Raw genomic sequence first — 25,860 nt, forward strand, 5'->3', positions numbered from 1 at the left:
ACTGAAAAGGCTCTGAAGTGGCCTTTGAGTTTAGTGGGCCTCAAAAGATTTTGTTTTGCCAAGAAGGGAATTTTGGAAGGTAGAACAGCACCTACAAACACCTGGGAAGTCCTGGAAATAGTAAAAGTATAGATGGAACAACAAAGGCTGAGGGCATGGATAGGACTGGCTGGAAACAGAAGCCATACCAGTTAGGCATTTAATCCAGCACACAGGTTGTTGCCTTTTGTTTCACTAATAGACAAATAGATCAAGTACTGCAGTCAGTCTCACATTTGTCTTGTGGTCTCATAAGGAAAAAAGCTTGCCTTTTTTTCCTGTTTAGCCCCAGTGCAACTGGAACTTTGTAGACGGTGCGCCAGGCAGAGAAAACACTCCGGAATCTGCTAAGGCCAAATTTCCCCTGGCAGGGCCCCCTCAGTACCTTCCAAAGAGCGACTCGAGCTGGTATTGAAGATGGAAAAATAAGTTACTTTCCAAGTTATCTTGATTCATCCTCAAGGAAAGCCTACCATGGGTGGTTATTCTGAGTAAGAGGCAGGTAGATGGACGTGAGTCTGAGTGAACTCCCGGAGTTGGTGATGGACAGGGAGGCCTGGCGTGCTGCGATTCATGGGGTCGCAAAGAGTTGGACACTACTGAGCGACTGAACTGAACTGACTGACTGAGTCAGATAGTTAGGATGGGTGCCAAACTTCCTGGCTTTGAATCTGCCCTCATCAGTCACTAGCGATGTAACCTTGGACAAGATACCTAACCTGTGTCTTACAGTCCACAGCTGTAAATTGGGAATAACAAAGGTACAATATTTGAGATACTGGGGAAAGTAACGTTTAAAAAAAAAAAACTATTAAAAACTTCTATTTGAATACAGAAATTGAAACCCTGGGAGGGAAAAGAATGCCCAGTCATACAGCCAATTAGTGATGCAGCTGGGACGGGAATACAGGTCTGATGCCCAGACCAGTATTCTCCCCCTACCCCTCAGAGTTCCTAGACAGTCACAGATGTTCACATGGACAGAGGAGCCTGGCAGGTTGCAAACAGTCTGTGGGGTCTCAAGAGTCGGACACGACTGAGCAACTAAGCACAGACACACACACATAGATGTTCACAGCAGAAGGGAACGGGGTAGTGGAGGCGTGCAGAAAAAAGTAGCCAGGCGAAAGGCTCTAGGAGCTGAATCATAGCTTCTGCGTGATAGAAACGAGGTTGACGTGAGTATTTGTGTAGAATGACTGGCTTCTTTCGAACCTCCTGAGTCTGCGGCTCCGAGGACTGGAGCCCTATTGCATCTTGGGAGTCAGGGGTTAGCCCCGATGCACGGAGGGACGCGTAGTCCTTTCCCTCCCCCACCTTTCCAACTCACCCTCCTCGGAGGCCGCCTTCGCTTCATCTTTCCCAGCAAGCCCCGCGCTAGCGCCGGCTATTGATTGGCTGCGGCGCGAGCAGGAGGCTCTGCCGGCAGCAGTTATCCAGGGTTTCCGGTGCGAGGCCAGAGCGGGCGAAGCCGTCGGGGCGTCGGCGGTGGGGGTGCGTACGGCGGCGGCTAGGGGGAACAACGCGAGCAGAGGGTCTGTGGGCTCAGATGGTTTTGGCCGGTGCGGGGAATCGCGCTGGTTCAATGTGAGGGCTCGGGCCTGGTGTGGGGGGGGGGGGGGGGGTGGTGCAGGGCTGTGGCCTGTGCGCATGCGCGGGCCGCGCGCGCGCGGCTCCTGGGCGCGCGGGGCGTGGGTGGCTGCGCGCGCGCGACAGGGTGCGCCCACATGGGGCCTGGGGGGCGGGGAGGAACCGGGAATCCAGCGTCCCGCCACGTCAGTCCCGGGCCTTGAGCCTGTTCCGCGTGCGGGCTGTGGTGGGCCATTGTTGTGCTGGGAAGTGACTTCTGGAAAAAGGAGGCCTGACTGGGCACACCGGACTGACCAGAGACTGGGAGAACCGCTGACTCCCTCCGGTGAAGACCTGCCGGTTTGCTTCAAGCTTTGCGCGCCCCCTGATACTGGGATTTCTGATCCAGGCTGAGGAGAACTTTTCAAGAGTCTGGAAAATAGCAATGTGTTTGTTTCTATAGGATCTGTTCCTAACCTGACATTGCAAACTACAATGAAGAACCAAGACAAAAAGAATGGGCCTTCCAAGCAATCAGGCAACACTTCCAACCCCAAAAACACTCCGGGGCAACCGGAAGCAGGACCTGAGGGAGCCCAGGGGCGGCCCAGCCAGTCGGCTCCTGCGACAGAAGCTGAAGGTTCCACCAGCCAGGCTGCAGGGAAGGCAGAGGGTGTGTGCCAGCGCTGCTTTTCCAATGCGCAGGGGGAGGAGTTTGTGGCGCGCCGGTCTAGCTTCTGGAATTAGAGGCCCAGGCCACTGTTTACCCAGCGGAGAGGAAATGTGGAGAGGAGGCCAGCGCTGAGTCTGCGCAGCACCCCCAGGCGCTGGGCAGTGGATACAGCCTCCCATTCAAAGCACAGGGGCAGACCTCCAGACAAGGCTCTGACAGGATTAAGTCAGGTTGAGGTTGGCAGTCAGATGAGACTCCCAACCAGCAAATCCAGGTTAGAAACACCTCATTCACCAATGGGTAATTGATGTTTATACTTGAGGCATTTCTGGTGCTTTTTTTTTTTTCCCTCAACCAGTGAAGGAAGGATTTATTAGTTGAAGAAAGTAAAGAGAAATCTTGATTTCCCAAAGCACTGTCTCCTCCAGAACTGTTTTTTTTTAGGCAGCACCCAGTGGCTTGCAGGATCTTAGTTCCTACCAGGGATGGAACCTCCTCCTACCCCATGAAGCCCAGAGTCCTAACCACTGGACTGCCAGGGAATTCCCTGAAACTTTTTTAATATCAAGAGGCAACATGCAGGGTGGAGAAGGGAATGGACTAGAGTTTAGATGTAGAGTTCCTGCTACATGGTGCCACCCCTGTGTGTTGGATGGTCTGCTTACTTGATTTCTTTTATGCTCAAAACAAGCGTGGTTGGGCAGTAGTGAGAAATAATTGGCTTATAGGGAAGTAAACTGAGGCTTAGAGAATTTAGGCAACATTTAACCCAAACCAGTATGTTTGGGCCTGAAAAACTCCAACCAGCAGCCTAATCATCTTATTTCCCTCTCTGCCCTTCATCCTCTCCTGTAGGAGCACAAGCCAAGAGTGCTCAGTCTGGAGCCCTCCGTGATGTCTCTGAGGAGTTGAGCCGCCAGCTGGAAGACATCCTCAGTACATACTGCGTGGACAACAGTCAAGGGGGCCCAGGTGAGGATGTGGCACAGGGTGAGCCTGCTGAACCCGAAGATGCAGAGAAGTCCCGGACCTATGCCTCAAGGAATGGGGAGCCTGAGCCAGAGACTCCAGTAGTCAATGGTGAGAAGGAAATCTCCAAGGGGGAGCCGGGCCCGGACGAGATCCGGACCAGTGATGAGGTCGTAGACCGAGACCACCGAAGGCCACAGGAGAAGAAGAAAGCCAAGGGTCTGGGTGAGCAGAGAACAGCTACTTGTGAGGGGAGGGAGTTTGGACCTGACATACCTGGGCTAGCCTGCTCTGCGAGGATTCAGAAGAAACCCGACTTCCAGAGCTGCCAAACGACAGTCTAATCAAAGCCAGGACAGTGGGGCCATCACGTAGAGGTGTGCGGTTGTTCATTGCATTAGGGGAACAAGTGCAAACCAAAGTCCAATATACTGTTTGAGAAGATGGGAAGCAGGAGTCATCAGTAGGCATCTTGTGCTATCACCATTTCTAACTTGCTGTGTGACCTTAGGCAAGACGTTTCTCCTCTCTGTTCCTTAGTTTTCACTTCTCTACACAATAAGAGAATTGGACTAGACCAGAGTTGAAAACTCAAATAAGTTAAGCTTAGCCAGAGGGCCCCAGGAGACCAAGAGAATGCCTCCTTTATCCAAAGGCTTGACTGCCACGTGGTCCCAGTGAGTTGATAGTATGTTAGAACTGTAGCTGGCTGCTTTTTTTAGCCAAAAATATAGAGTTAGGTGAAATCTCTAGATTTGTAACAGTTGGCAACTAATAGGATAGGAGCCAAACAAAACCCATCTGTGGGTTGGATTTGGCCTGTGTGCCAACGATTTGCATTCTCTGCATTGGTCTCTCAGAGCCTCCAGGGGTTGACACATCAGGAACCTGGCACAGTGCTGTGCATGGTGGCCCCAGGCACAGGCAGTGGAGGAGTCACTTGGGTGGGGATGGAGAGTGAGTGGGTTAAAGAAGCAAAGGTGATATTATACCCACATCTTATGGGGTCACTACTCCCCCATCCCCTCCCTGTTATCCTAATTTAAAGAAGCGTTGGTTTTTTTTTTTTTCATCTTATGATCAGATATTGAAAGGTATGTTTATTTATTGGCAGGGGTATAGTCATTTTAAAGTACACTGTTGGCTGCCTGTGTTGACTGGAGTGCAGTGTTCTTGAGGAGACCTATTCCTTTTGTGTCCTTCCTTTTTCAGAAGGGCCTTCTTTGCATTGAAAGTGAAAGTCGCTCAGTCGTGTCTGACTCTTCACAACCCCATGGACTATACAGTCCATAGACTTCTCCATGCCAGAATACTGGAGTGGGTAGCCTTTTCCTTCTCGGGGGGATCTTCCCAACCCAGGGATCAAACCCAGGTCTCCTGCATTGCAGGCGGATTCTTTACCGCTGAACCACCAAGGAAGCCCTTCTTTGCATTGAAACAGCACTGAATTCACAGGTGGGATACCTTTTTTTCACCTGTAGGTAGAGCAGGCAGTTTTCTTTCTCCCACTCCTGGTGCTCATCTCTGAGATTTCATAGAGACTCATTCTTTTTTTTTTCTTTTTTTCTTTTTTTCTTTTTTTTAAAGATCTTTGTGTAATGGGTGGATTGATTCATTGATTGTTTTGGCTGCACTGCGTGGCTTGCAGGATCTTAGTTCCCTGACCAGGGATTGAATCTGCACCCTTGGTAGTAAACATGTGGAGTCCTAACCACTGGACTGTCAGGGAACTCCCTCAGTCCTTCACTGAACAAGTATTTGTTGAGTGTGTCCTCTGTGGTGGGCACTCAGGATGGTACTGGGGCTGTACTGGTGGGCAGAACTGAGTGGGTCCCAGTGCTCCTGAAGCACACCAAAGAGCAGGGAAGGCAGCCAGGTCAGCAAACAGAAATGAAAAGTCTGATAGGCGAGAATAGTGGGCCCAGACCCAAAGGGGGCCTCCAGAAAAGGAGGTACATGCCTTTGCTCCCTGTGCTTTGCAGGAAAGGAGATCACATTACTAATGCAGACTCTGAACACGCTGAGTACCCCTGAGGAGAAGCTCGCAGCTCTGTGCAAGAAGTATGCTGAGCTGGTCAGTGCTCCCCCTTCACACACCCTCCCTGCCCTAGGAGCTTGGCACATTTTTAACTACCCCAAGTTGCATTATATTTCTTCCTATGGCCCTGAATAGGCTTATGGGAGGGGAGCTGAGCTGAGCTGGGAAAGGACCAGGTCTAAGAAGGAGGTGAAGGTCTGAGGCCAGGAAGCAGAAGGATTATCTGTCAATAACGAAAAGGCCAACATGATACTCAGAATCATGTTGAGGAGAGAAATGGGGAATCAGGGTCTGTTGCTGTATATAAGGAAGAGGGTAGCAGGTGGGCTGGTCTGTGGACACAGGTGTCCTGAGAGTTGGGCAAATGTGGTTGGAGAGTCTTACAAGCTTTGAATCTGGAGGCACAGCTTGGAGAGAAACTGGCATCTGCTGGCTGTGAGCCTCTGCTGGTTGATCCTCAGCGTCCATTTCTGTATCCTTGATATGGGGCCCTTGGGGTTATTTGGGGCAATGTGTGAAGCACCATCGTAGTGTCTAGCCTGAGCTGCAATGGCTGGAGTTGGGTCAACTCTGGAGACCCTGAGTCCCCACGAAGCTCTTCCTCTGTCCCTGTCTCCAGCTGGAAGAGCACCGGAACTCCCAGAAGCAGATGAAGCTCTTGCAGAAGAAGCAGAGCCAGCTGGTGCAGGAGAAGGACCACCTGCGCGGCGAGCACAGCAAGGCTGTCCTGGCCCGCAGCAAGCTCGAGAGCCTCTGCCGTGAGCTGCAGCGCCATAACCGCTCCCTCAAGGTGGGCCATCCACTTTTCCTGACCTCACTCGTCTTCAGTAGCTTTCCCCCTAAAAGGAGCACGTGCTTTGGGATAGAAAGAGATTTCCTCAGTGACGCTGTGCTTTGAGCTGCTTTACCACTTGACGTGCACTTGTATTAGGTGAGGTAAAGGTTAAGGTGCTGAGGGAATCCGGACGAGGGGCTTCAGGTTTGTCCTTTCATAGAGTCCAGGGGAGCAGCTCTTCTCCCGGAGGGCTGTCAGTCAGGCCTTGGTCCTTGCTGCGCTTCGCCTAGGGTGGGTCAGTATGATTAAGGCTTGGTCAGTACTGTGACCTCCATATCGTTAAATGTACCCTTTGTGTTTCTTTAAACCTTTGCATCAGTATGCATGTTTTGCAACTTGTTTTGCTCAGTTGTACTGTATGTTTTAAAATGTTATAAATTTAATATAGATATGACAGAGTAAAAGGTGACAAAAGTCTAACAAATCAAAGGTAATTATTGCCCACCATCCTCAACCCCAGCCCCAATAGAAACTGATGGGAAACAAACCTACTTATATGTAAGTTTAAGCATAGCCGTCTAAGTTTCCTGAGTATAAAATGTAACATAGGTTTGTTTTTTAATGAAATTGTTATACATGTATTGTTTCATAGCCTGTTCCATTTTCTCAGTGCCTCATCTTTCCCTATCATTTATATAAGCCTGCCTCATTCTTTTTAACAGTGGCATTATATGGATATACTGCATTTAATCAGTACCCTAGTTAGTATGTTTTGTGTTGTTTCCAGTTTTTCACTGTTACAGAGCTACAGTGAAAGTTCTTTTTATGTATATCCCTGGCTAATTATATAGGATTTATCCATAGGCTGAATCTCAGAAGTGAAATGTCTAGGTCAAAAAGTATCAGATTTTAATTTTAGTAGATCTTGCCTTCCCACCAACAGTGTCCAAGTGCCTAATTCTGCACAACCCTACCAACCCTGGGTATAACTGAATTTTAACTACTTGGTCAGGGTGAGGGGGTCACAGATAAAAGCACATTTAACTGAGACTAATAGACCTTCCAAACTTATTCTGAGACCAGGATGAGTAGGCTTCAGGAGATCTAGATTTCTTTAGAAAGGCACTTACCTGTATACCTACATTTTTCTAGGGAGTCTCTGGCTTGATGTCACCTGTTTACAGAGGGGTCCATTAGAAGCCCCCATTGCTTGACATCTCTTTAGAGCCTGGCTACTCCTCACTGGGAGAGCAGGGAGGGCTAAAGCCCTCCCTGGGAGGGCAAGCATCCATGGACTGGTGGGAGAGCCCTGTGAGGCTGGAAGCGGTGGATGATGGAGCTGGGGGTGACTTCTCTGCCCAGGAAGAAGGTGTGCAGCGGGCCCGGGAGGAGGAGGAGAAACGCAAGGAAGTGACCTCGCACTTCCAGGTGACACTGAATGACATCCAGCTGCAGATGGAACAGCACAATGAGCGCAATTCCAAGCTACGCCAGGAGAACGTGGAGCTGGCTGAAAGGCTCAAGAAGCTGATTGAGCAATATGAGCTGCGGGAGGAGGTGAGGGGTCGCCAGGGGACTGAGGAGTCTGGGTGGGTGCCAGCACCAGGCATCACTTTCCGGGCTTCATCCCTTCACCCATTCCCCCTTCTTACCTTGGGAGGGATCTAGATGAGGAACTGAGGTGATGAGAGGAATCTTGCTTGTGACCACACAGCTGGATCCGTAGTGCCCTGTCCTAAACTGTAGGGCCAGATGTCCTTTGGAATAAAACTGTCCACGTTCTAGACTGGAGTTATATTCATGGATCATGTATTTTGTTGCACCCCAGCAGGGATTTGTGGCAGCACCCCAAATCGGACACGTTAATGCTTATGTAGTTAAACTTCTGAGTATTCTCACCTAGGTGTATAATTAGCCCTACCGTGATATGGGTCAATTTTCTCTGCCTACTTAAGACAATTTCAGTTTTCAGAGTATTTTAGAATTTGGAATCACAGGGTAGGAGCTGGAACTGTGTTCAGTGATCGACTCTAGGGGCTGTGCCCTCCAGTTACTTGTTGCTTTGCTGCCCCCACCACCTGAAAGGGCAGGATGTCACTCCCTTGACTAGTGTTGACTGCTGTCCCAGGCACTCGAATCCCTCTCTTTGGGTCCCTGCATACTGTCTTTTGGCCCTTGTGGGCCAAGTGAAGGGCCCTCTTCCTCTTCCCTCTCCTTTCCCCCTGGTACTCCCATTTACTAGGGAGTTGGGCTACAAAAGTGCGGGTTCTCAGTCCAGTGGAGTAATGAGGCTAAAGGTTTGAGTGTATCTGTTACTTGGCTTCCTGGGAGGTGATCTCATCCCGTTCATGCCAGACTAACTCAGTGGGAAAGAAACAAGGTGAGGTTGGGAAGTAGACCTTCCAGGGACTTGGGGCCCACAACCTATGGGACACATGGGAGTCCAGCATGTCATACTGAAGTGGGAGACTGGGCAGTCCCCTGGTCTCTGCATGTGGAGCTTCCTATAGCTATTGGGCCTCCCTAAGAAAAGCTCCTAACAGATGGAAACCACACACCCACCCCGACAATGCTTTCCTGCAGCACATTGACAAAGTCTTCAAACACAAGGACCTGCAGCAGCAGCTGGTGGACGCCAAGCTCCAGCAGGCCCAGGAGATGCTGAAGGAGGCAGAGGAGAGGCACCAGCGGGAGAAGGATTTTGTGAGGCTCAGGCCCCAGGGGTGGGGGTTCTGGAAGGAGGTGGGTCGGGTTCTGGCTCAGCTCACAGTTAGGTGTGCCCGGGAGAGGTTGTTGTCTGGTTAGGCCAGGGCACTGCTAGCTCAGAAACCATCTGAGAGCAGGAAGCCTCGGGGGGTCATGGTGCATATGGCTAAAACAGTCCAGATGCAGCCTCTCGGGGCTTCTGATGGAATCTGGGGTCCTGTCTAATCAGACCCCTGTCTGGGGTCCTGAAATAGCTCCTCAAAGAGGCTGTGGAGTCCCAGAGGATGTGCGAGCTGATGAAGCAGCAGGAGACCCACCTGAAACAGCAGGTAAGACTGTGTAGCCTCCCACGTGCCTCCATGGTCCCCAAGCCGAGCCCCATCTTGGGGGAGGGAAGTGGAACCCTCATTCTAGGCCCACCTTGACTCCTGTGTGACCTTGCCAAGCCTTTGTTCTCTCTGGACCTGGCTGGCACCTATGTGGTGGTGACCAGGTGGGAAGGCAAGCTAGAAGGACTTGTTCCTGGTCCAAAGTGTTGTATTCCTTTTGAGGAGGCGGAGACAGGACAGGTGATTTTAATTATGTAAATTAGACTTCATTCTGGAAGAAGAGTTTGAAAAGGAAGATTACAGGAAATACATAAATCACCCCCAGTCCTACTTTTTAGGCTTAACATTTTAGATTATATCCTTCCAAATAGATGGGTTTTGTTTTGTTTTAAGGAAAACTGGTATCTCAACAGAACTGTTGGGTCAGAGGGCTAAGGGTGGGTCTGAGTGTGTTGACCAGAAGTGCCCTCCAGAAAAGCCCAGTCTTACCTGTGGGCTTCCCTCTCACCCAGCTTGCCCTGTACACTGAGAAGTTTGAGGAGTTCCAGAACACTCTTTCCAAAAGTAGTGAGGTGTTCACCACATTCAAACAGGAGATGGAAAAGGTAACTGTGGTCCAGGTTGGGGGTGGCTCTGGGGGTGCAAGCAGCTTCATTCTGAATTGAACACGAGGCCTGCCTTCAGGAAGCCCCCATCCGTGGAGTGCTTCATGTGGCACCGTTTACAGTAACATGTGATTGATACCATAGAGGGGTAAGAGTGGGCGTATTTACCTGGATACACCCTGAGGTGGCTCAGAAAGCACTGATCTCGCCCCCTTGGGACGGTTTCCCACCTTGGAGACACAGATGCACAAATCACCTGACCCCCTGACCATTTCCTTCTATGTGTCATATAACCCAGATGACTAAGAAGATCAAGAAGCTGGAAAAGGAAACCACCATGTACCGGTCCCGGTGGGAGAGCAGCAACAAGGCCCTGCTTGAGATGGCCGAGGAGGTGGGCTGAGTACGGTGTGCAGCGGGCTGGGGGTCTGTGAAATTCTTGGCCCTTTCCTGTACTTTCTACCAAGAAGGATGCAGTGAGCCCCAAGTGAAGCTGGGATTCATGCGCATGTCTGTCCAAGTCCAGAGGCACCAGCTGTCTCCTCAAGGGAGGTAGTGAGCTTAGTGATAGGTCTGTAGTGGAAGCAAAGAGAGCAAATGGAAGAAAGGAGGGAAAAGCAAGGGGCGCCGATGTGTGTGCAGCTGGCATGCAGAGCCGTGCAGATAATTTGATTTTGTGGCTTGAGGTGAAGGAGGAGAAAGTAATTGATGGAGAGGCTGCTGTGTGCCAGACCCTGCTACGTGTGTGGATGCACCAGCTCACTGAGCTCTCTCAAGATCTGTGAGGTGATGTTAGTAGTCCAGGCTAACTGATAAGGCAACAGACTCAAAAGCCAAGCACTTGCTAAGGCCATCTGGTGAATAAACAGAGGAATCCATCACCTCCAAGCCATGCCCCTTCTCTATACCACACCTGTCTCCAGCTGGCAGTCATGTCTCAGCATAAACCAGGACTGTTTACTCGAAAGGGGCCAGCTTTTGACTCTGGCCAGTGCCCAGCGTTGTTAAAATGTGAATGGTGAACGTTTTCTACCAAGTGGCAGTATGTGGGCGGTTGATTATATGGAACTGAAGGCCCCATTTCTCTCCCTAGAAAACACTCCGGGACAAAGAGCTGGAGGGCCTGCAGGTGAAAATCCAGCGGCTGGAGAAGCTGTGCCGAGCACTGCAGTCAGAGCGCAATGACCTGAACAAGAGGGTGCAGGACCTGAGTGCTGGCAGCCAGGCTCCCCTCACTGACAGTGGCCCTGAGCGAAGGGCAGAGGCTGCCAACGCCTCTAAGGAGCAGGGCAGCGAGGGGCCTAGGGTTCAAACACCGAGCTCCCCAAGAGCCACAGAAGCTCCTTGCTGCCCCGGAGCACTGAGCACAGACCCTTCAGGCCAAACGGGGCCCCAGGAATCCACCTCCATCACCGCCTAGGGTGCCCATGCCAGGGGGCGCTCTGGGAAGGGAGCGAGCTGCTCAGCCAGGCCCGGCCTGTGCGAGGCTCCCACCGCTGAGGCCCAGGGTGCTCTGACCTGGCTGACATCTGACTGCAGTTTTGGATTTTATGGGTCAGTTCTGCATACGTACGGCATATGTGCAAGGCCTCATACATTTATATCTGTAAGTGTACAACGGGCTTGCATCACAGGTGAGGGTGTGTACACATCAAGTCAGTGGCTCTTCTGTGAGCTGAAGCGTCTTAAAGGGGAGCTGCCGTCACAGTAAGCTGGCAGGACAAGTGTCGAGCTTTTCCCTGCCCGATGTGAGGCTCACCCCTCCCTCCCTGCCCTTCAGAGCTCATGACAGGTGACACACCCAGGCCATGACTGTGTTTCTCTTAGCGGGACTTGGGCAGCTCCAGCTCTCCTAGCTCCCCTGGAAGCTCCTTTGCTTGCCTTGACCTGGAAAAGGGGTCTCCAGGCAGAGTGTTGACAGAGCACTCGGAGCTGGTGATCAGACTGCTTCCCTGCCTAGGAAGAGGGACCTGGAGCATGTTCTGTGCAGGGTGATGTGCTGGTAGGGAGCCCCTCAGGTGCCGCTTCCCCTGCGTGCTGGTGGTGCCAGGACCAGGCCAATGATGCTTCGCAGTAGCCTTATCATTCACAGGTGCCTCTCTAGCCTGCACAAATGACGGACAAGAGATCACCCAAAGGATTCTTTCTGAAGGTCTGGGGTTTGGTTTCCTTGGTGTTTGTTTTGCACATGACAGTGTTTGTATTGAGGCTCTTCTGAGGAGGAGGGGGTGCTCTACCAGTGGTGCCTGGGTTCCTGGCCTCTAGCGCCCCACCCGCCTCAGCACCCTGCCTGGCACCTTTGCCACATTGGTGCTTAGGTTTCCTGCTTGATGAAGTCAGATTATTTATAGTAAGAGAAAGGAAAGGGTCCCCATGGCTTTGCCACAAGCTTACCAGTGGCTTCAGTCCTGGGTGTCCACTGCTGATGCCATCACTGTCTCCACGCGGCAGATGCTGGGCCCTGGGTCCAACCGTCCCCTTGGCTTGATGAGTCTGCTTCATATATCCATGCCCACAATGTGCATTCTTTTTTGAGATTTGCCCTGATTTTGTTACCCACGTAATAAGAGCTGAGATATGCCCTCCTTGACATCCTACTTGTTCTGTGTGAGACCCCCCAGGTCTTGTCCAACAGCTAACGGATAAGAATGAGACTCAGCCATTGACTGAGCCCCAGAAGTCCGCAGAATGGCTACAGATAGTTGTGTCTGTTTCTATTCCGACTCCCACCCCTCACACATGCTACTCTGTACTCTGAAAAACCTACAGTTTGCAAACTTGCCAGAGCATTAGCCAGTCTTTATACGAAACACTTCTGGGACAGCAGAATGTATGAGTCTTGCATCAGGAAGCAGGGGTACGCTGGGTTTGGGGGTACCATAATCCCATCTCCAGTTGGGCCTCAGCTTCATTGTAGCTGTGGAAGCCATAGACCAAGATGGATTGAGTGGATGAGTTTTTGCTTCTTGCTGTATTTCCTTGAAGTTAGTTCATTGTCTTATAGCTCCTTTCATCTTCCACAAATAGCCCGCTCTTAACAGCTCTTAAATCCCTCAGGTGATAAGGTTCATAAAGAGTGTGAAGTACTCCTGAATTACGTTAGGACTTAAACCAGAGATGGCAAATGAATGACACGCCATTTCCCCTCTTCATCCATGGGTGGTACCACTAATCTGCTTCTGAGTATTTCCTGCTAGATTCCTGGTATACCCTCATTTCTCAAGATTCCCCCAGCAGCCAGTGTGAGTATTGAGACCTATTTGCCATCTCTGGCTGAGATCCTGCTCTGCTGAGGAACAGAAGAGCTGCCAACAGGGTTTGCTGGGCTAAGGAAGCACGGGAAGAGGCAGAAGTTTCTGCCTGCCCCCTTCAAAGAGCAGGGAGGCCTGCAGTGGCCCACAGGATCACCTGCCCCACTTCAGCTACCTCTTAAAGCCTATAGTGTTGGCAGGGAGGGGACTGCCAGAGCCCAGTATGGTGTGGCAAGTTACAGTCTTCAGAAGCCAAGTCTAGCTGCTTGGTGAGCAAGGTGGCCCCAGCTGTGCAGGGTAGGAGCTCTGCTCTCAGCTCAGCCGTCCGTCTGTAGCCATCCAGGCCAGGCTGTAGTTGGGGTCCCATTGTCTCCGTTGACCAAATCTTTTCAATCACTACAGCTGCTCTGCTTGCTCTGCTTTCCAAAGTCAGCCCAGGTTCCTGGGTGCTGCCCACACCAGCCAGGGTCCTGGGCCAGATGAAGAAGTGGCCTATCCATGAATGAAGGCCAGTTCCTTCCTCACTGGGGCAGGTCTCATGCCCATGACCTCAGTTTTTGGACCAAGAGCTGTGTTGGTTTCTTAGATTGCTAGCTTTTCCTCTAGGGGACCACTGTGGGTGAGGCTCTGCTGACAGTAACTTGTGTTCAGGGTCTTGGCCAGCTGAGAGCTTCGTGTACACCAGATTCTGAGAGGTGGCAGCAGCACTTTTTAAAAAGTTTGTTTTCTGTGCGGTTTTTGGACCATGGGCTGCGCTCAGGCACTTTCTATGAGAGAATGTTATGTCTGTAAAGGATGGTTATTTCCCCGCCCCCGCCCCCACCCTGGTGTCGGTAGGGGAGGGCCCAGGCCTGCTGAGGTGGTTCTCCTGCTGCTGCTCCAGCCCTCCCACCTTGCACAGCACAGAGGAGGTCACCCTAGGGACAGCCAGGCACCTGCCTGGGGGAGGGGTGCTGCCTTCTGTCCCTGTAACTGCTTCCCTTATGGCCCAGCCTGGCCGTCCAGATTTGTTTGAAGCTGTGCAGACAGCTTTTTTGTCTCCTTTTGGTATTCACAACAGCCAGGGACTTGATGTATTTTAAAACCACATTAAATAAAGAGTCTGTTGCCTTACTTTTTCTCTCCCAACCTTCGTGGTCCTTTGCTACTTTTGGATCCATCCGGCCATCACTGCTGTGTCCACATCTGTGACATTTCTGGTTCTGCCCTGGTATGGTGCACCTTCCAGAGTGCCCTCCTGCCTTCCAGCAGTCACCGAAGGCTTAGGACACTAGCAGGTTCACTTCAGCTGCCTGAGCAGAGTCCTTGGCAAAGTTGGCATGATGCTCATCAGATATATATGATTTTTTCCCATCAAAACTTGGCCTCTGAGAGCTCATGGGCTAGTGAGGGGGAAAGGTGCTTTTGGATACAGAAAAGTTGGTTGTGCTGTGGGAACAGAGAAGAGGTCCTGTTCCCTTCACCAAGGGGATAGAGTTGGATCCCAGAAGAGTCTTAGGACCCAAAAGGCAAGTGGAAGCTCGACATTCAGTGAGGAAGTGGTTGATTTGGCAAAGCGGGTGCTCTGGAGGGTAGTGGGAGGAAATGAGCCCAGCCAAACCACCATGAGCCACTGTGCCAGGCTAAGGAATCTGGGCTAGATCGAGAGAGAAGGAACCACTGATGTTTACGAATCAGTCAAGTCTGTGAGAAAGGCACAAAGAGTGGAGACTAGAGAGTGGCATAGGCCAACTAGTGGGGCCCAAATTAAGGTGAGTGGATGCTGTCGCCATTGCCACTGGGCCTGTCCACCGTGGGTTGTATCTCTGGCACTGGCCCACCCAAGAGAATACACAGGAACCTCCAGGTCCCTTTGATTTCATGCATTCCATCCCAAGATCAGAAGCTGCACTTCATGCTTATGAATGGGTGTGTTTCTTACTCCTGTTCTCCCACCCGAGGTGAGGTGTAAAAGTTGAGACTCCTATAAGGGAGACATACTACTGGTGCCTCACCCAGCATCCTGGTCTCTCCACCTGGGCTGGTCTGGCCCAAAGGATTACATATGAATACCCGCCACATGGCAGAGACAAGTGTCCTTCCCTCCAGGCTTCCACAGGCTTATGTGTCCACACTGATTGTTGAAGAAGTCTTAATGTCTTCCCTTCTGGAGCAGTCTAGATGTTAGAAGCACCTGGGAAAGAGCCCCAGTGAGGTGCCTTTGGAAAGGGTGCCCACCCCTCTGGAACTCAGTGAGGCCCAGGCCCAAGAAATATGCTCCTGCTCAGTGGGGGTGGGGTGGGGGGAGGGGTAGGTAAGTGCGGTGGTGGTGTGCTGTCCTGGGGCAGTTATCTGAGACTGCAGGGTAGCCTCCTGTTGCATCAGATGCTTCTCAGGAGACCTGAGCTAGGAGCCTCTGACTGGTCTTTTAATAGCTGCCCCATTGATCTGGCCTCCTGGGGCAGCACCAGCAGCGCTGGCTGAGCCTTCATCAGATACTCAGGTTTCCCTCCTGGGGACTGGTGTTAAGTGCTGGGTAATCGCACTGGTTTTGCTCTGACCTGATGCTCCCCACACGTGTCCCCTAGGCCTGGGGGTGGGGAGAGGGTAGGCTTGGTCTTGTCATTTCATGAATGGGTGAATATACCCCCATCGCCTACCAGAATGGGTGCTCTGGAGGGAGTGGTATTACCCTCAAAAGAATATTGTCGACTTTTAGTAAAATGGGACAATGACTACCTTCCTTCAGGACTGTTAAAAGGATACAACCCTCTTACACTGTTGGTGGGAATGCAAACTAGTACAGCCACTATGGAGAACAGTGTGGAGATTCCTTAAAAAACTGGAAATAGAACTGCCTTATGATCCAGCAATCCCACTGCTGGGCATACACACTGAGGAAACCAGAAGGGAAAGAGACACGTGTACCCCAATGTTCATCGAAGCACTGTTTATAATAGCCAGGACATGGAAGCAACCTAGATGTCCATCAGCAGATGAATGGATAAGAAAGCTGTGGTACATATACACAATGGAGTATTACTCAGCCATTAAAAAGAATACATTTGAATCAGTTCTAATGAGGTGGATGAAACTGGAGCCTATTATACAGAGTGAAGTAAGCCAGAAGGAAAAACATCAATACAGTATACTAACGCATATATATGGAATTTAGAAAGATGGTAACAATAACCCGGTGTACGAGACAGCAAAAGAGACACTGATGTATAGAACAGTCTTATGGACTCTGTGGGAGAGGGAGAGGGTGGGAAGATTTGGGAGAATGACATTGAAACACGTAAAATATCATGTATGAAACGAGATGCCAGTCCAGGTTCGATGCACGATACTGGATGCTTGGGGCTAGTGCACTGGGACGACCCAGAGGGATGGTATGGGGAGGGAGGAGGGAGGAGGGTCTAGGATGGGGAACACATGTATACCTGTGGCGGATTCATTTTGATATTTGGCAAAACTAATACAATTATATAAAGTTTAAAAAAAATGCGATATGAAAAAAAAAAAAGGATACATAAAATGCATAATAGGGGACCTGGACTCACTTGAAAGATGGTTGTCTTCTCTTGCAGTTTCTTTCTGCTGCTGCTTTTTGTGTTTCATATTTGTTGTTGTTCAGTTATTCAGTTGTGTCCAGCTCTTTTTGACCCATGGACTGCAGCATGCCAGGCAACCCTGTCCTTCACCAGCTCCCAGAGCTTGCTCAAACTCCTGTCCATTGAGTCGGTGATGCCATCCAACCATCTCATCCTCTGTCGTCCCTTTCTTCTCCTACTTTCAATCTTTCCTAACATCAGGATCTTTTCCAATGAGTCAGTTCTTCCCATCAGGTGGCCAAAGTATTGGAGCTTCAGCTTCAGTACTTCCCATGAATGCTCAGGATTGATTTCCTTTAGGATTGACAGGTTTCTCCTTGCAGTCCAGTTCAGTTCAGTCGCTCAGTCGTGTCTGACTCTTTGCGACCCCATGAATCGCAGCACGCCAGGCCTCTCTGTCCATCACCAACTCCCGGAGTTCACCCAAACTCATGTTTTTCGAGTCAGTGATGCCATCCAGCCATCTCATCCTCTGTTGTCCCCTTCTTCTCCTGCCCCCAATCCCTCCCAGCATCAGGGTCTTTTCCAATGAGTCAACTCTTCGCATGAGATGGCCAAAGTATTGGAGTTTCAGCTTCAGCATCAGTCCTTCCAATGAACACCCAGGACTGATCTCCTTTAGGATGGACTGGTTGGATCTCCTTGCAGTCCAAGGGACTCTCAAAAGTCTTCTGTAACACATTCAAAAGCATCAGTTCTTCAACGCTCAGGCTTCTTTATAGTTTAACTCTCATATCCCTACATGACTATTGGAAAAACCATAGCTTTGATTAGACAGACCTTTGTCGGCAAAGTACTATCTCTGCTTTTTAATATGCCTTCTAGATTTGTCATAGCTTTTCTTCCAAGGAGCAAGTGTCTTTTAATTTCATGGCTGAAGTCACCATCTGCAGTGATTTTGGAGCCCAAGAAAATAAAGTCTGTCACTGTTTCCATTTCCATTGTTTCCCCATCTATTTGCCATGAAGTGATGGGACTGGATGCCATGATCATTTTTTGGATTTTGAATCTTAAACCAGCTTTTTCACTCTCACTCTTTCACCTTCATCAAGAGGCTCTTTAGTTCCTCTTCGCTTTCTGCCATTAAGGTGATGTCATCTGCATATCTGAAGTTATTGATATTTCTCCCCTGACAATCTTGATTCCAGCTTGTGCTTCATCCAGCCCGGCATTTTGCATGATGTACTCTGCATATAAGTTAAATAAGCAGGGTGACAATATACAGTCTTGACATACTCCTTTCCCAATGTGGAACCAGTCCGTTGTTCTGTCTGGTTCTAACTATTGCTTCTTGTCGTGATCTGAATACAGGTTTCTAAGGAGGCAGGTCAGGTGGTCTGGTATTCCCATCTCTTTAAGAATTTTCCAGTTTGTTGTGATCCACACAGTCAAAGGCTTTGGCGTAGTCAATGAAGCACAAGTAGATGTTTTTCTGAAACTCTCTTGCTTTTTCTAGGATCCAATGGTTGTTGGCAATTTGATCTCTGGTTCCTCTGCCTTTTTGTAAATCCAGCTTGAACATCTGAAAACTCTTGGTTCACATACTGTTGAAACCTAGCTTGGAGAATTTTGAGCATTACTTTGGTAGCATGTGAGATGAGTTCAGTTGCACAGTAGTTTGAACATTCTTTGGCATTGCCTTTCTTTGGGATTGGAATGAAAACTGACCTTTTCCAGTCCTGTGGTCACTGATGAGTTTTCCAAATTTGCTGGCATATTGAGTGCAGCACTTTAACAGCATCATCTTTTATGTATTTTATATTAATATATATATGCATTCATTCATTATCTCCCAGCTCCCCACCTCTTTCTCTCCTCCATTTCTGACAAAGCTTCCACCATTTTGCAAGGGATTGTAGCTTCTCTCTTAAACTGATAGGCAGTGAAAGGGTTTTTTGGATTGTCCTCACATAACCAATATCATCACCTTAATTCAAATGGAGACGTGAAGTCGAGTAAAAGGGACAACTTAATAAATACGGAGATGCTCCTCCCATCTTACTCCATTCACTCTATAAAAGGTCAGTTTCTCTTTAAATGCAAATTACCTACTGCGAGCTCAGCTTCCACCCATTCCTTTTCCCTTGTTGGAGAGAGCTGAGGGCGGAGGGAACTCGCACGGAAGCATCACTCCAGACCCTAAATCTTCAGGTTAGTTTCCCCCTTGGGGGTGGGTGCAGAGGCGGAATGACGCTGATCTCTCGCTTCATTTCGGATCCTGGCTCCCGAGCTGAGAGATCTTTTTGGCACGCGACTTTAGAGACTGATTGTGGAAAATAGATCCCAGGTCGCCACCACGCATTCCTGGGGAGCTGGGGCTCCCGCTGTAATTCTTCTCTCGCGTCTCTAATTGGACTAAGCTGCTGCTGGGCCACGCATTTGACGCGCTTGTTTCCCCAGCACCACACCCCCTCAGTGCCAGCCGGCTTCGTGCCGTTTTAAATGCTTATGCCCCAGGCGCCACCCCAGAGTGCGGAGTCGGGCTTATTGGTGGAACCTGGTAGTAAGCAGCTTGGGGAAACCCCGTAAAGGGCCTCCAGACCTCAGGCCGAAGGACCTCCGCGGACCTGGAAGCCGAGGGGGCGGGCCGGGAGGGAGGCCGAGCGGTGCGAGCTTCGGCGCAGCCTTTGTTGGAGGCCCAGGCTGCCGGCTGCCCTGCCGGACCACCCGGCCCTCTCTGACTACAGCTGCAGCCAAGAGGGGACTTCCCGACTGGGGAGGGTGAAGCAGCTGGAAGTCTGTCCCAGGGAACTAACGGGAGTCTCCAGGTGTTTACCGTTGGGGGTGGGGTGGAAGAGAGGATGCCAAGTGTCTAAGTGCGGGGACTGAGCCCTGCCAGCTCAACCATTGATGCCCATCCTCTAGGGGTTCGACATGGGGTCTTCCCAGGTGATCCCATGCACGTTTTGATCCCCTTCCATGCTGAGGTTCGTCAGGGTCTGTCCAGGCAGTTGCTGAATAGAACCGGAGTCTAAAACACCCCTAATCCCCAGCTGGGCTCCTGCCAGCTCACATCCACCTAGACTCCCCCTACATTTCCTCCGCCGGCTCCACCCCCTCCGCTACAGGGACTGGAAACCCCGGGAGCAGCTGCAGCTGAGAATAGTGTCTGGTCCACTCCTTTCAGGCAAGACCTAGGTTTCAGGCTAAGGTTCGAGGGCAGAGGGGACCTGGATTGGGCCACAGGTCTTTCAACTACACAGCTGTGATCTCAGCAGTAGGTGCTGGCACCTGGCCTTGCCCATACTGGAGTAATGGGGGGATAGTTAGAAGGTCCTGGGGCCATCCTTTGCAGTTCTCAGGGATAGCTGGAGGGAGGGATGGCTTTGCCCACACCATCTCAGCGGGGCCGCCTCCCTCCCAGGGCCTGAGGCCTAGCCAGCCTCCAATGGAGGACAAGAAGAAGAAAAGGAGTCCCAAGCCCTGTTTGACCCAGCCAGCCCAGCCCCCAGGCACACTACGCAGGGTCCCAGTGCCCACCAGCCACAGTGGCTCCTTGGCCCTGGGACTCCCTCATCTGCCATCCCCCAAACAGCGGACCAAGTTCAAGAGGTAGGTACAGATGGGAAGTAGGGCAAGGAGGGAGGGACCCTAACTCTGGCCTGAGCCCTGTGGGCAGCAAGGTAAAGGGGGGCTTAGCCTATAATTACTATGCAGGAATCCATGCCTTCCCTGGGGCTCCCCCTCCCTCCACTGGCCCCTGAGAATTCAGACCCAGTCCCTACTTTCAGGTGTGTTGGGAAAAGACCAGGTGGGTCACAGGGCTCACCCAGTGTGATGATGCACCTCAGAGCAGGGAGTGAGCAGACTTCTAGGAGGTGAGTCAGAGAAGGCTGTTGGGCACACTGGAGACAGAGACTGTTCTAAGCTGAGGGGCCTGCCTGCCAGAAGTATGGAAGAAAAATATTGCCTGCAAGGTTCCAGGAATCACAAAGTGGTTTGGTGGTCCCGGAGTGTCATGGGGCAGGAAATGGTGAGGGGATACAAAAAGTAAACAATTTGAATTCTCCACTTAATTTTTTTAATGATTGAAAACTTGCCTCCTACCCTGTAATGTGTCTACCCTATAGTGTTGCCACTAAACACGCATTCCTCCTCTGATTACTATGTTTCCCTGTGCCTTTGACACCACCTGCCTAAGAGGCACGTTTGGACACGGCCAAGTGAGCGTAGCTGAAGCCCAGGGCTGGGACAGAAATAGTAGGAAGTATAGTTGGAGAGGCATGGAGGCCAAGCTGGGACGGTCGTTCAGTGTTCTCCTGTGGGCAATGGAACATTCAAAAAATGGTTTTTATATACAAGAGGGGCAGAAAAATGTTTTTGGGAGCGGTAAAATGGCTCTCATGGCACTAAGGAAGTAACTGTCCCCAAATTCACTGAAGACCAGTAAGGCCAAGTGATCACAGGAGGAAAGAGTGAGGGCTCAGACAGGGACCCAAGAGCCCTGCTCCAGGCGTGCTTCTGGCTGTACCACTGGAAGAAAATGACTTCTTCTGACCTCTCACCCTCACCCCTCTTCATCCACTTGCCTCCCTTAATGCATCCGAGTGCCCCAGACAGGGTCAGAAGAACAAATATCCACTTACGTTGATGGGTAGATAGAAAGATGAATTAGTGCATAGACAGATGGCACAAAAGACCTGGGGTACCTGGCTTCCCCCACCCTGTGACCATGGCCACGCCCACTCACCCAGGGTAGGCAAGGAGAAGTGCCGCCCCGTGCTGGCAGGAGGTGCAGGTGGCTCTGCAGGCACGCCCCTGCAGCACTCTTTCCTGACCGAGGTGACCGACGTCTATGAAATGGAAGGGGGGCTACTGAACCTGCTCAACGACTTCCACTCAGGCCGGCTGCAGGCCTTCGGTGAGTCCTGGGGGTGGGGCTGGAGGGCTGGGTCTCTGGGGGGCGAGACTGGGACCGTGGTCCCAAGCTTGCTCCCAGAGCTGACAGGTGCTGTCCAGGGAAGGAATGCTCCTTTGAGCAGTTGGAGCACGTGCGGGAGATGCAGGAGAAGCTGGCCCGGCTGCACTTCAGCCTAGATGTGTGTGGAGAGGAGGAAGATGAGGAGGAAGAGGACGACGGGGTGACGGACGGGCTGCCTGAGGAGCAGAAGAAGACAATGGCTGACCGCAACCTGGACCAGCTGCTTAGCAATGTGGGTCAGGGCTGGGGGCTTTGGCTCCTGAGGGCACCAGGGGGTGGGCACCATGCTTCCAAGACCATTCCTGGCCCCTAGGTGAAAAAGTGGGGGTGCATGGAGGCAAAAGCTCTGGGCCTCTCAATGCCCACCAGAAGCTGAGCCCCAGAACATCCAGAATTTGGCCTGGTGCCCCTCCTTACAGAAACCCCCCTTTCTCTTTCTGTTGACAGCTGGAAGATCTTAGTAATTCTATGTATCCTTTCTAGGGGACTTGACAGTGGGTGTCCTCCCCTCCCAGATATAAAATCAGCTTCCGCCTCCCCACCACCCTGCAGGAATATTTACAGATAACCAATGTCCTCACCCCTTTCAGTCCTACAGAATTAGCGCCAAACTCCCCCTACCCTGGTAGAGGTGCAGAAAGAATTCCCCAAATGTTAGGTGAAAGAAGAGTGGTTGCAGGGACTATGTTCTACATACTTACCAAAATATTTTTAGGCCACTTTAGCTTACACCAATCTATGACAAAGCTTGTCTCATGTCTCCCTATTCTTTCAGCACTAAACAATTATTTTTACTGATTGGATTATCTCCCATCTAGTCCTAACAGAAGTAGTGCACACACACCTGCATGATCTAAACCAGAAGTGAGGGGGTAAGGCACCTGGCAAGAGGGACCAGCAAGGGCTGCAACCCTAGATCACGGACCACCCGAGTCCCTGACCCCCGCCCCTTTGCACAGTTGGGGAAACTAAGCTTGTGCAGGCTGGGACAATAGGGCTGGAAGGACCTGGGGTCCAGAGCGTCACAGTCCTTGACCCGCACAGACAGAAGCTGCACCTGGCCGAGAACGCCGAGCCGGAGGAGCCGTCAGCTGTGTAGGTGTAAGACCCAGTCCTTGACTGTCCCTTCTCATTTCCTTCAAACTGTGACTTTCTTACAGACTTGAGTGGGTGTTTCGCCGCCCCCCCAGGTGCTATGGGAGAGGGGGGCACTGAATGGAATTAAACCAGAAGGAAAGAAAGCGGTCTGTGTCTTCTCTCATTGCGCCTTTTACTCGTCAGGGGCGCCCGGGCCCCAGCTCTCGCAGGGACGCCCCTGCGCAACACAGTTCTGGTTTGGGAGGTCCCGCTCGGGGAGTTAGATTCTCCGGGGCTGCTCGGGGTGTGTAGGAACAGCACCCGCTCACGCGGGGTCCTGGCCGGAACCCAAAGGAGGCCGCGGAGACGGCGGGGCGGGGCCTGAGCCCATCGGCCCGCGCCGCAGGCCGGTGACGCACTGCGCAGGCGCCGGGCGGGTCAGTTTGCGCCCGGATGGACCGGGAGCGGTTGGTTCGGAAGGTGACGGCGCTGCAGGTACGGGGCGGGAGGCTTGCCTGTGATTTCCCTCTACGGGTTCTCAGACTGGGTGGGACCTATGGACCAGATGAGGCTCTCACGTCTAGTAACCTGCCCGCGTGCCCATGTCCGAAGCTACTGACCCACCCCACCGGCCTGAAGAATGTGGGGACCCCACGGATCCTCGGAGAAGGCAGTTTTCCAGTACTCTTGCCTGGAAAATCCCATGGACGGAAAAGCCTGGTAGGCTGCAGTCCGTGGGGTTGCTAAGAGTAGGACACGACTGAAGCGACTTAGCAGCAGCAGCACGGATCCTCATGCGTCTCCCACCCCCACCCCCACCGCCACCACAAGCTCCTACGGGATCAGGGAAAGGGTGGGAAGGGCCTTCAGTCGAAGAATTGTGCTGGATCCAGTCCAGCACACTCCCTCGAATCCCCGGAGCCCCAACGCACAGTGTCACCTGTCCTTTCCCCGGGGCCGGGTCCCCTCTTGCAGTCACGCGATAACCTCTCCAGGAGCGTTCCCCAAGATATCCCCATGTTGCAGTGATAAGGGTTTTCTCTCCCCTCGTTCTCCACACCAGGCCTGCATCCGGGGCTTCTTGGTCCGACGCCAGTTCCAGAGTCTTCGAGGTGAATATGAAGCTATTGTACAAGAGATCGAGGGTGATCTGGGCACGCTTCAGTGGACTGAGGGCTGGATTCCCAGGCCCCGATTTCTCCCAAAGGTACTACACACCCTAGAGGTAAAAAATAAAGAGGGACCTGGGCAAGGGCATTCCACATTACCTGCCAATAAGCGTTCCTCAATGGAAAAGGGAACAGACTCACCTCCTCACACCCCAATCCTTAGTCCTCATCAATTGGTATGCTAAATCAGAATGTCCAGATCCTTGGAGGGTTTAGCCTTGGGGCTCTCACACCCTTGATTTCTCAGAAGGCAAAATCCTGTCAGACCTGGAAAGCCACTGGAGAGAGGGCACCAAATCCAGAGCAGGAACTATGGAGCCGCTTCGCATGTAAAGAAACTGAGAAAGAGACCGTCCGGGAGGATATGATACTGAAGAAGTCAGGAGAGAGCTTCACAAACGCCAGCAGTCTTCCCTGCAGAGATGCCAGTGCCTGGTCTCAGGATGAGCAGAGCAGGAGGACCAGGAAACCGAGCCAAGAGACCAGAGACGTGTCAAGGATGAACGACCCAGGTACACCTCTACCTAGATCAGGGCAGGCCTCTGCCCTCTGGGCCTAAGCGTTCCCATCTGAAAAGTGAAGGCTTGTGCTAGATAAGCTGCATCCCTTTCTTCCCTCCTTCTGGTTGGGGGCGACTTATGGGTGCATAGGGGAAAGGTGCCAGGGTCTAAGGACTAGGCCAGTGCCCAGTGCCTGTCCCCTCAAGGCTTTCTCCCTTCGTTCTCCTTCACAGAAGCTGCAGGTCCAGGACTGTCCCACAGCCAGACTGAGCTCCAGGAGCTCCAGAACCACCGCAGCCACTTGGCCATGGAGCTGCTGTGGCTACAACAGGCCATCAATAGCCGTAAGGAGGTAGGCACTAATTTGGAGCCTTTTTTGCACATTTAAAGCCAAGGGTGGGGGTGAGGGAAAAGCCTCCTGCCAGACCCAAGCAGTCCTGCCTGGTACAGTGTCTCTTCTTTTCTCTAACAGTACCTAGTTCTCAAACAAACACTGAGATCCCCAGAAGTGAACCAGAACAGACATGAGCCCAGTTTATGCCAAGATCATGGGGGACAGAGCTGTGAAAAAGCTGGATCACAACCAGGCCCACCGCTGGAAGACCAGCCCTACAGAGGCAGGACCCCTGGCGAGCCAGGCCACGTGGATGCCTCCTGCTGGAGGCTCAGATCACAAGCCCACAAATTCCCAGAAGGACTGGCCACTCCAGATAAAACAACTGCTGGGGCCAAGTACAGGGACCCATCCTACAGATGGCCTGGACCACAGCTGCCCACACCGTCGGAATACCAGGCCACAGGGAAGAGGCTCACCAAAGAGCTGGACTGTGGAGAAGAGATCTCTGGAGAGACCTGCCTGCAGCTGACAACACTTCTAGAGGATGAAAGCCACAAAGAGCTCAAATCTAAGGGCTCCTGTCCTGGAAAGGCCAGGACACAGCTGCCCACACTCCATAAGGACCCAAACATTGAAGACAACTCTCCCAGGGGGCCATGCCCAAAAGAGCTTGATTGGCAAAGAGCTGTGCCGCAAGAGTTGGGCGTCTCAGAGGACCATGTCACCTGGGATGGGTCTTTGGCAGAGCATGGTGGCCTGGATCTCTGGAAGAATAAACCACCCAAGGGCCAGACCCCCAGTGATAAAAGCTCCATAGAGAGAAGCCCCAGTGAATCTAGCCATGAAGGATGGCAAAACCAGAGGGCTGTACCATTTAGGTCAAGGCCACCTGAGAAACTGTCCACAGGGTCAGGCCACACAGGAGAGGATCACTGGAGGGGCAGACAGTGGAAAACAGGACCAGCAGGCTAGACCCTGGGGAACCAGGGAGGACCAGGTTCCAAAGGGTGATGCTATGAAAGGGCAGTGAGGGACACAGGACCTCATCCTAGTTCCCTGGTTCCAGTTGTGCCTCCTGCCCCTGCTCCTGGGTGTTGGTGGCTAGTGAGGCCAAGAGAAGCTGGAGCACAGAGCTGGCACCAGTAGAGGGAGAAGGCAGGAGGCTACTTTCATCCTCTGCCTGTGGCTCAGCCCACATTTGGGGATAGGGAGCAACCTGGGGCAAGTCAAGCTGGAGAATAAAGGTTGAGAATAAATAAAGATGGAGAATAAAGGTTTTTGTTAGATTCTGAGCCTGGTTGTATTTTAT

At 51.7% G+C, this 25,860-nt stretch overlaps 3 protein-coding genes across 13 annotated transcripts; all 3 read left to right on the top strand.

Annotated features, from left to right (window-relative positions):
* The first annotated feature begins 1,477 nt into the window (after nucleotides 1-1,477).
* On the top strand, nucleotides 1,478-14,067 carry TXLNA (taxilin alpha). 6 transcript variants are annotated; one of them, XM_086333831.1, is made up of 12 exons: nucleotides 1,478-1,533; nucleotides 2,072-2,281; nucleotides 3,137-3,475; nucleotides 4,639-4,705; nucleotides 5,233-5,324; nucleotides 5,908-6,078; nucleotides 7,426-7,620; nucleotides 8,647-8,766; nucleotides 9,024-9,098; nucleotides 9,611-9,703; nucleotides 10,002-10,097; nucleotides 10,797-14,067. In XM_086333831.1, exons 5-12 carry the CDS (start codon nucleotides 5,253-5,255, stop codon nucleotides 11,121-11,123), a joined length of 1,149 nt encoding a protein of 382 aa, XP_086189957.1. In that variant the 5' UTR covers nucleotides 1,478-1,533; nucleotides 2,072-2,281; nucleotides 3,137-3,475; nucleotides 4,639-4,705; nucleotides 5,233-5,252; the 3' UTR covers nucleotides 11,124-14,067. The 6 variants fall into 6 exon arrangements, with proteins under 6 accessions (XP_086189957.1, XP_086189950.1, XP_086189945.1 ...); XM_086333824.1 differs by lacking the exon at nucleotides 4,639-4,705 and having other exon boundaries at nucleotides 1,478-1,626; XM_086333819.1 differs by lacking the exon at nucleotides 4,639-4,705 and having other exon boundaries at nucleotides 1,478-1,574.
* A 4,555-nt stretch (nucleotides 14,068-18,622) lies between these two features.
* Nucleotides 18,623-22,709, top strand: CCDC28B (coiled-coil domain containing 28B). Of its 3 annotated transcripts, XM_086334061.1 has the most exons (7): nucleotides 18,623-18,698; nucleotides 19,912-20,099; nucleotides 20,279-20,365; nucleotides 21,242-21,408; nucleotides 21,507-21,700; nucleotides 21,916-21,938; nucleotides 22,513-22,709. In XM_086334061.1, exons 2-7 carry the CDS (start codon nucleotides 19,936-19,938, stop codon nucleotides 22,565-22,567), a joined length of 690 nt encoding a protein of 229 aa, XP_086190187.1. In that variant the 5' UTR covers nucleotides 18,623-18,698; nucleotides 19,912-19,935; the 3' UTR covers nucleotides 22,568-22,709. The 3 variants fall into 3 exon arrangements, with proteins under 3 accessions (XP_086190187.1, XP_086190209.1, XP_086190198.1); XM_086334083.1 differs by lacking the exon at nucleotides 20,279-20,365 and having other exon boundaries at nucleotides 18,623-19,050; XM_086334072.1 differs by lacking the exon at nucleotides 20,279-20,365.
* A 276-nt stretch (nucleotides 22,710-22,985) lies between these two features.
* On the top strand, nucleotides 22,986-25,843 carry IQCC (IQ motif containing C). Of its 4 annotated transcripts, none has more exons than XM_086333892.1 (5): nucleotides 22,986-23,265; nucleotides 23,609-23,752; nucleotides 23,962-24,226; nucleotides 24,448-24,566; nucleotides 24,687-25,843. In XM_086333892.1, the coding sequence occupies exons 1-5, from the start codon at nucleotides 22,999-23,001 to the stop codon at nucleotides 25,521-25,523; spliced, it is 1,632 nt and encodes a 543-aa protein (XP_086190018.1). In that variant the 5' UTR covers nucleotides 22,986-22,998; the 3' UTR covers nucleotides 25,524-25,843. The 4 variants fall into 4 exon arrangements, with proteins under 4 accessions (XP_086190018.1, XP_086190037.1, XP_086190030.1 ...); XM_086333911.1 differs by having other exon boundaries at nucleotides 23,609-23,657; XM_086333904.1 differs by having other exon boundaries at nucleotides 22,986-23,040.
* Nucleotides 25,844-25,860: the final 17 nt, after the last annotated feature.

Source organism: Bos grunniens, chromosome 2 (assembly GCF_055505025.1).
Source record: "Bos grunniens cultivar Pamir isolate PY7600 chromosome 2, Bosgru_T2T1.0, whole genome shotgun sequence".
In the NCBI taxonomy this organism is placed as follows: domain Eukaryota; kingdom Metazoa; phylum Chordata; class Mammalia; order Artiodactyla; family Bovidae; genus Bos; species Bos grunniens.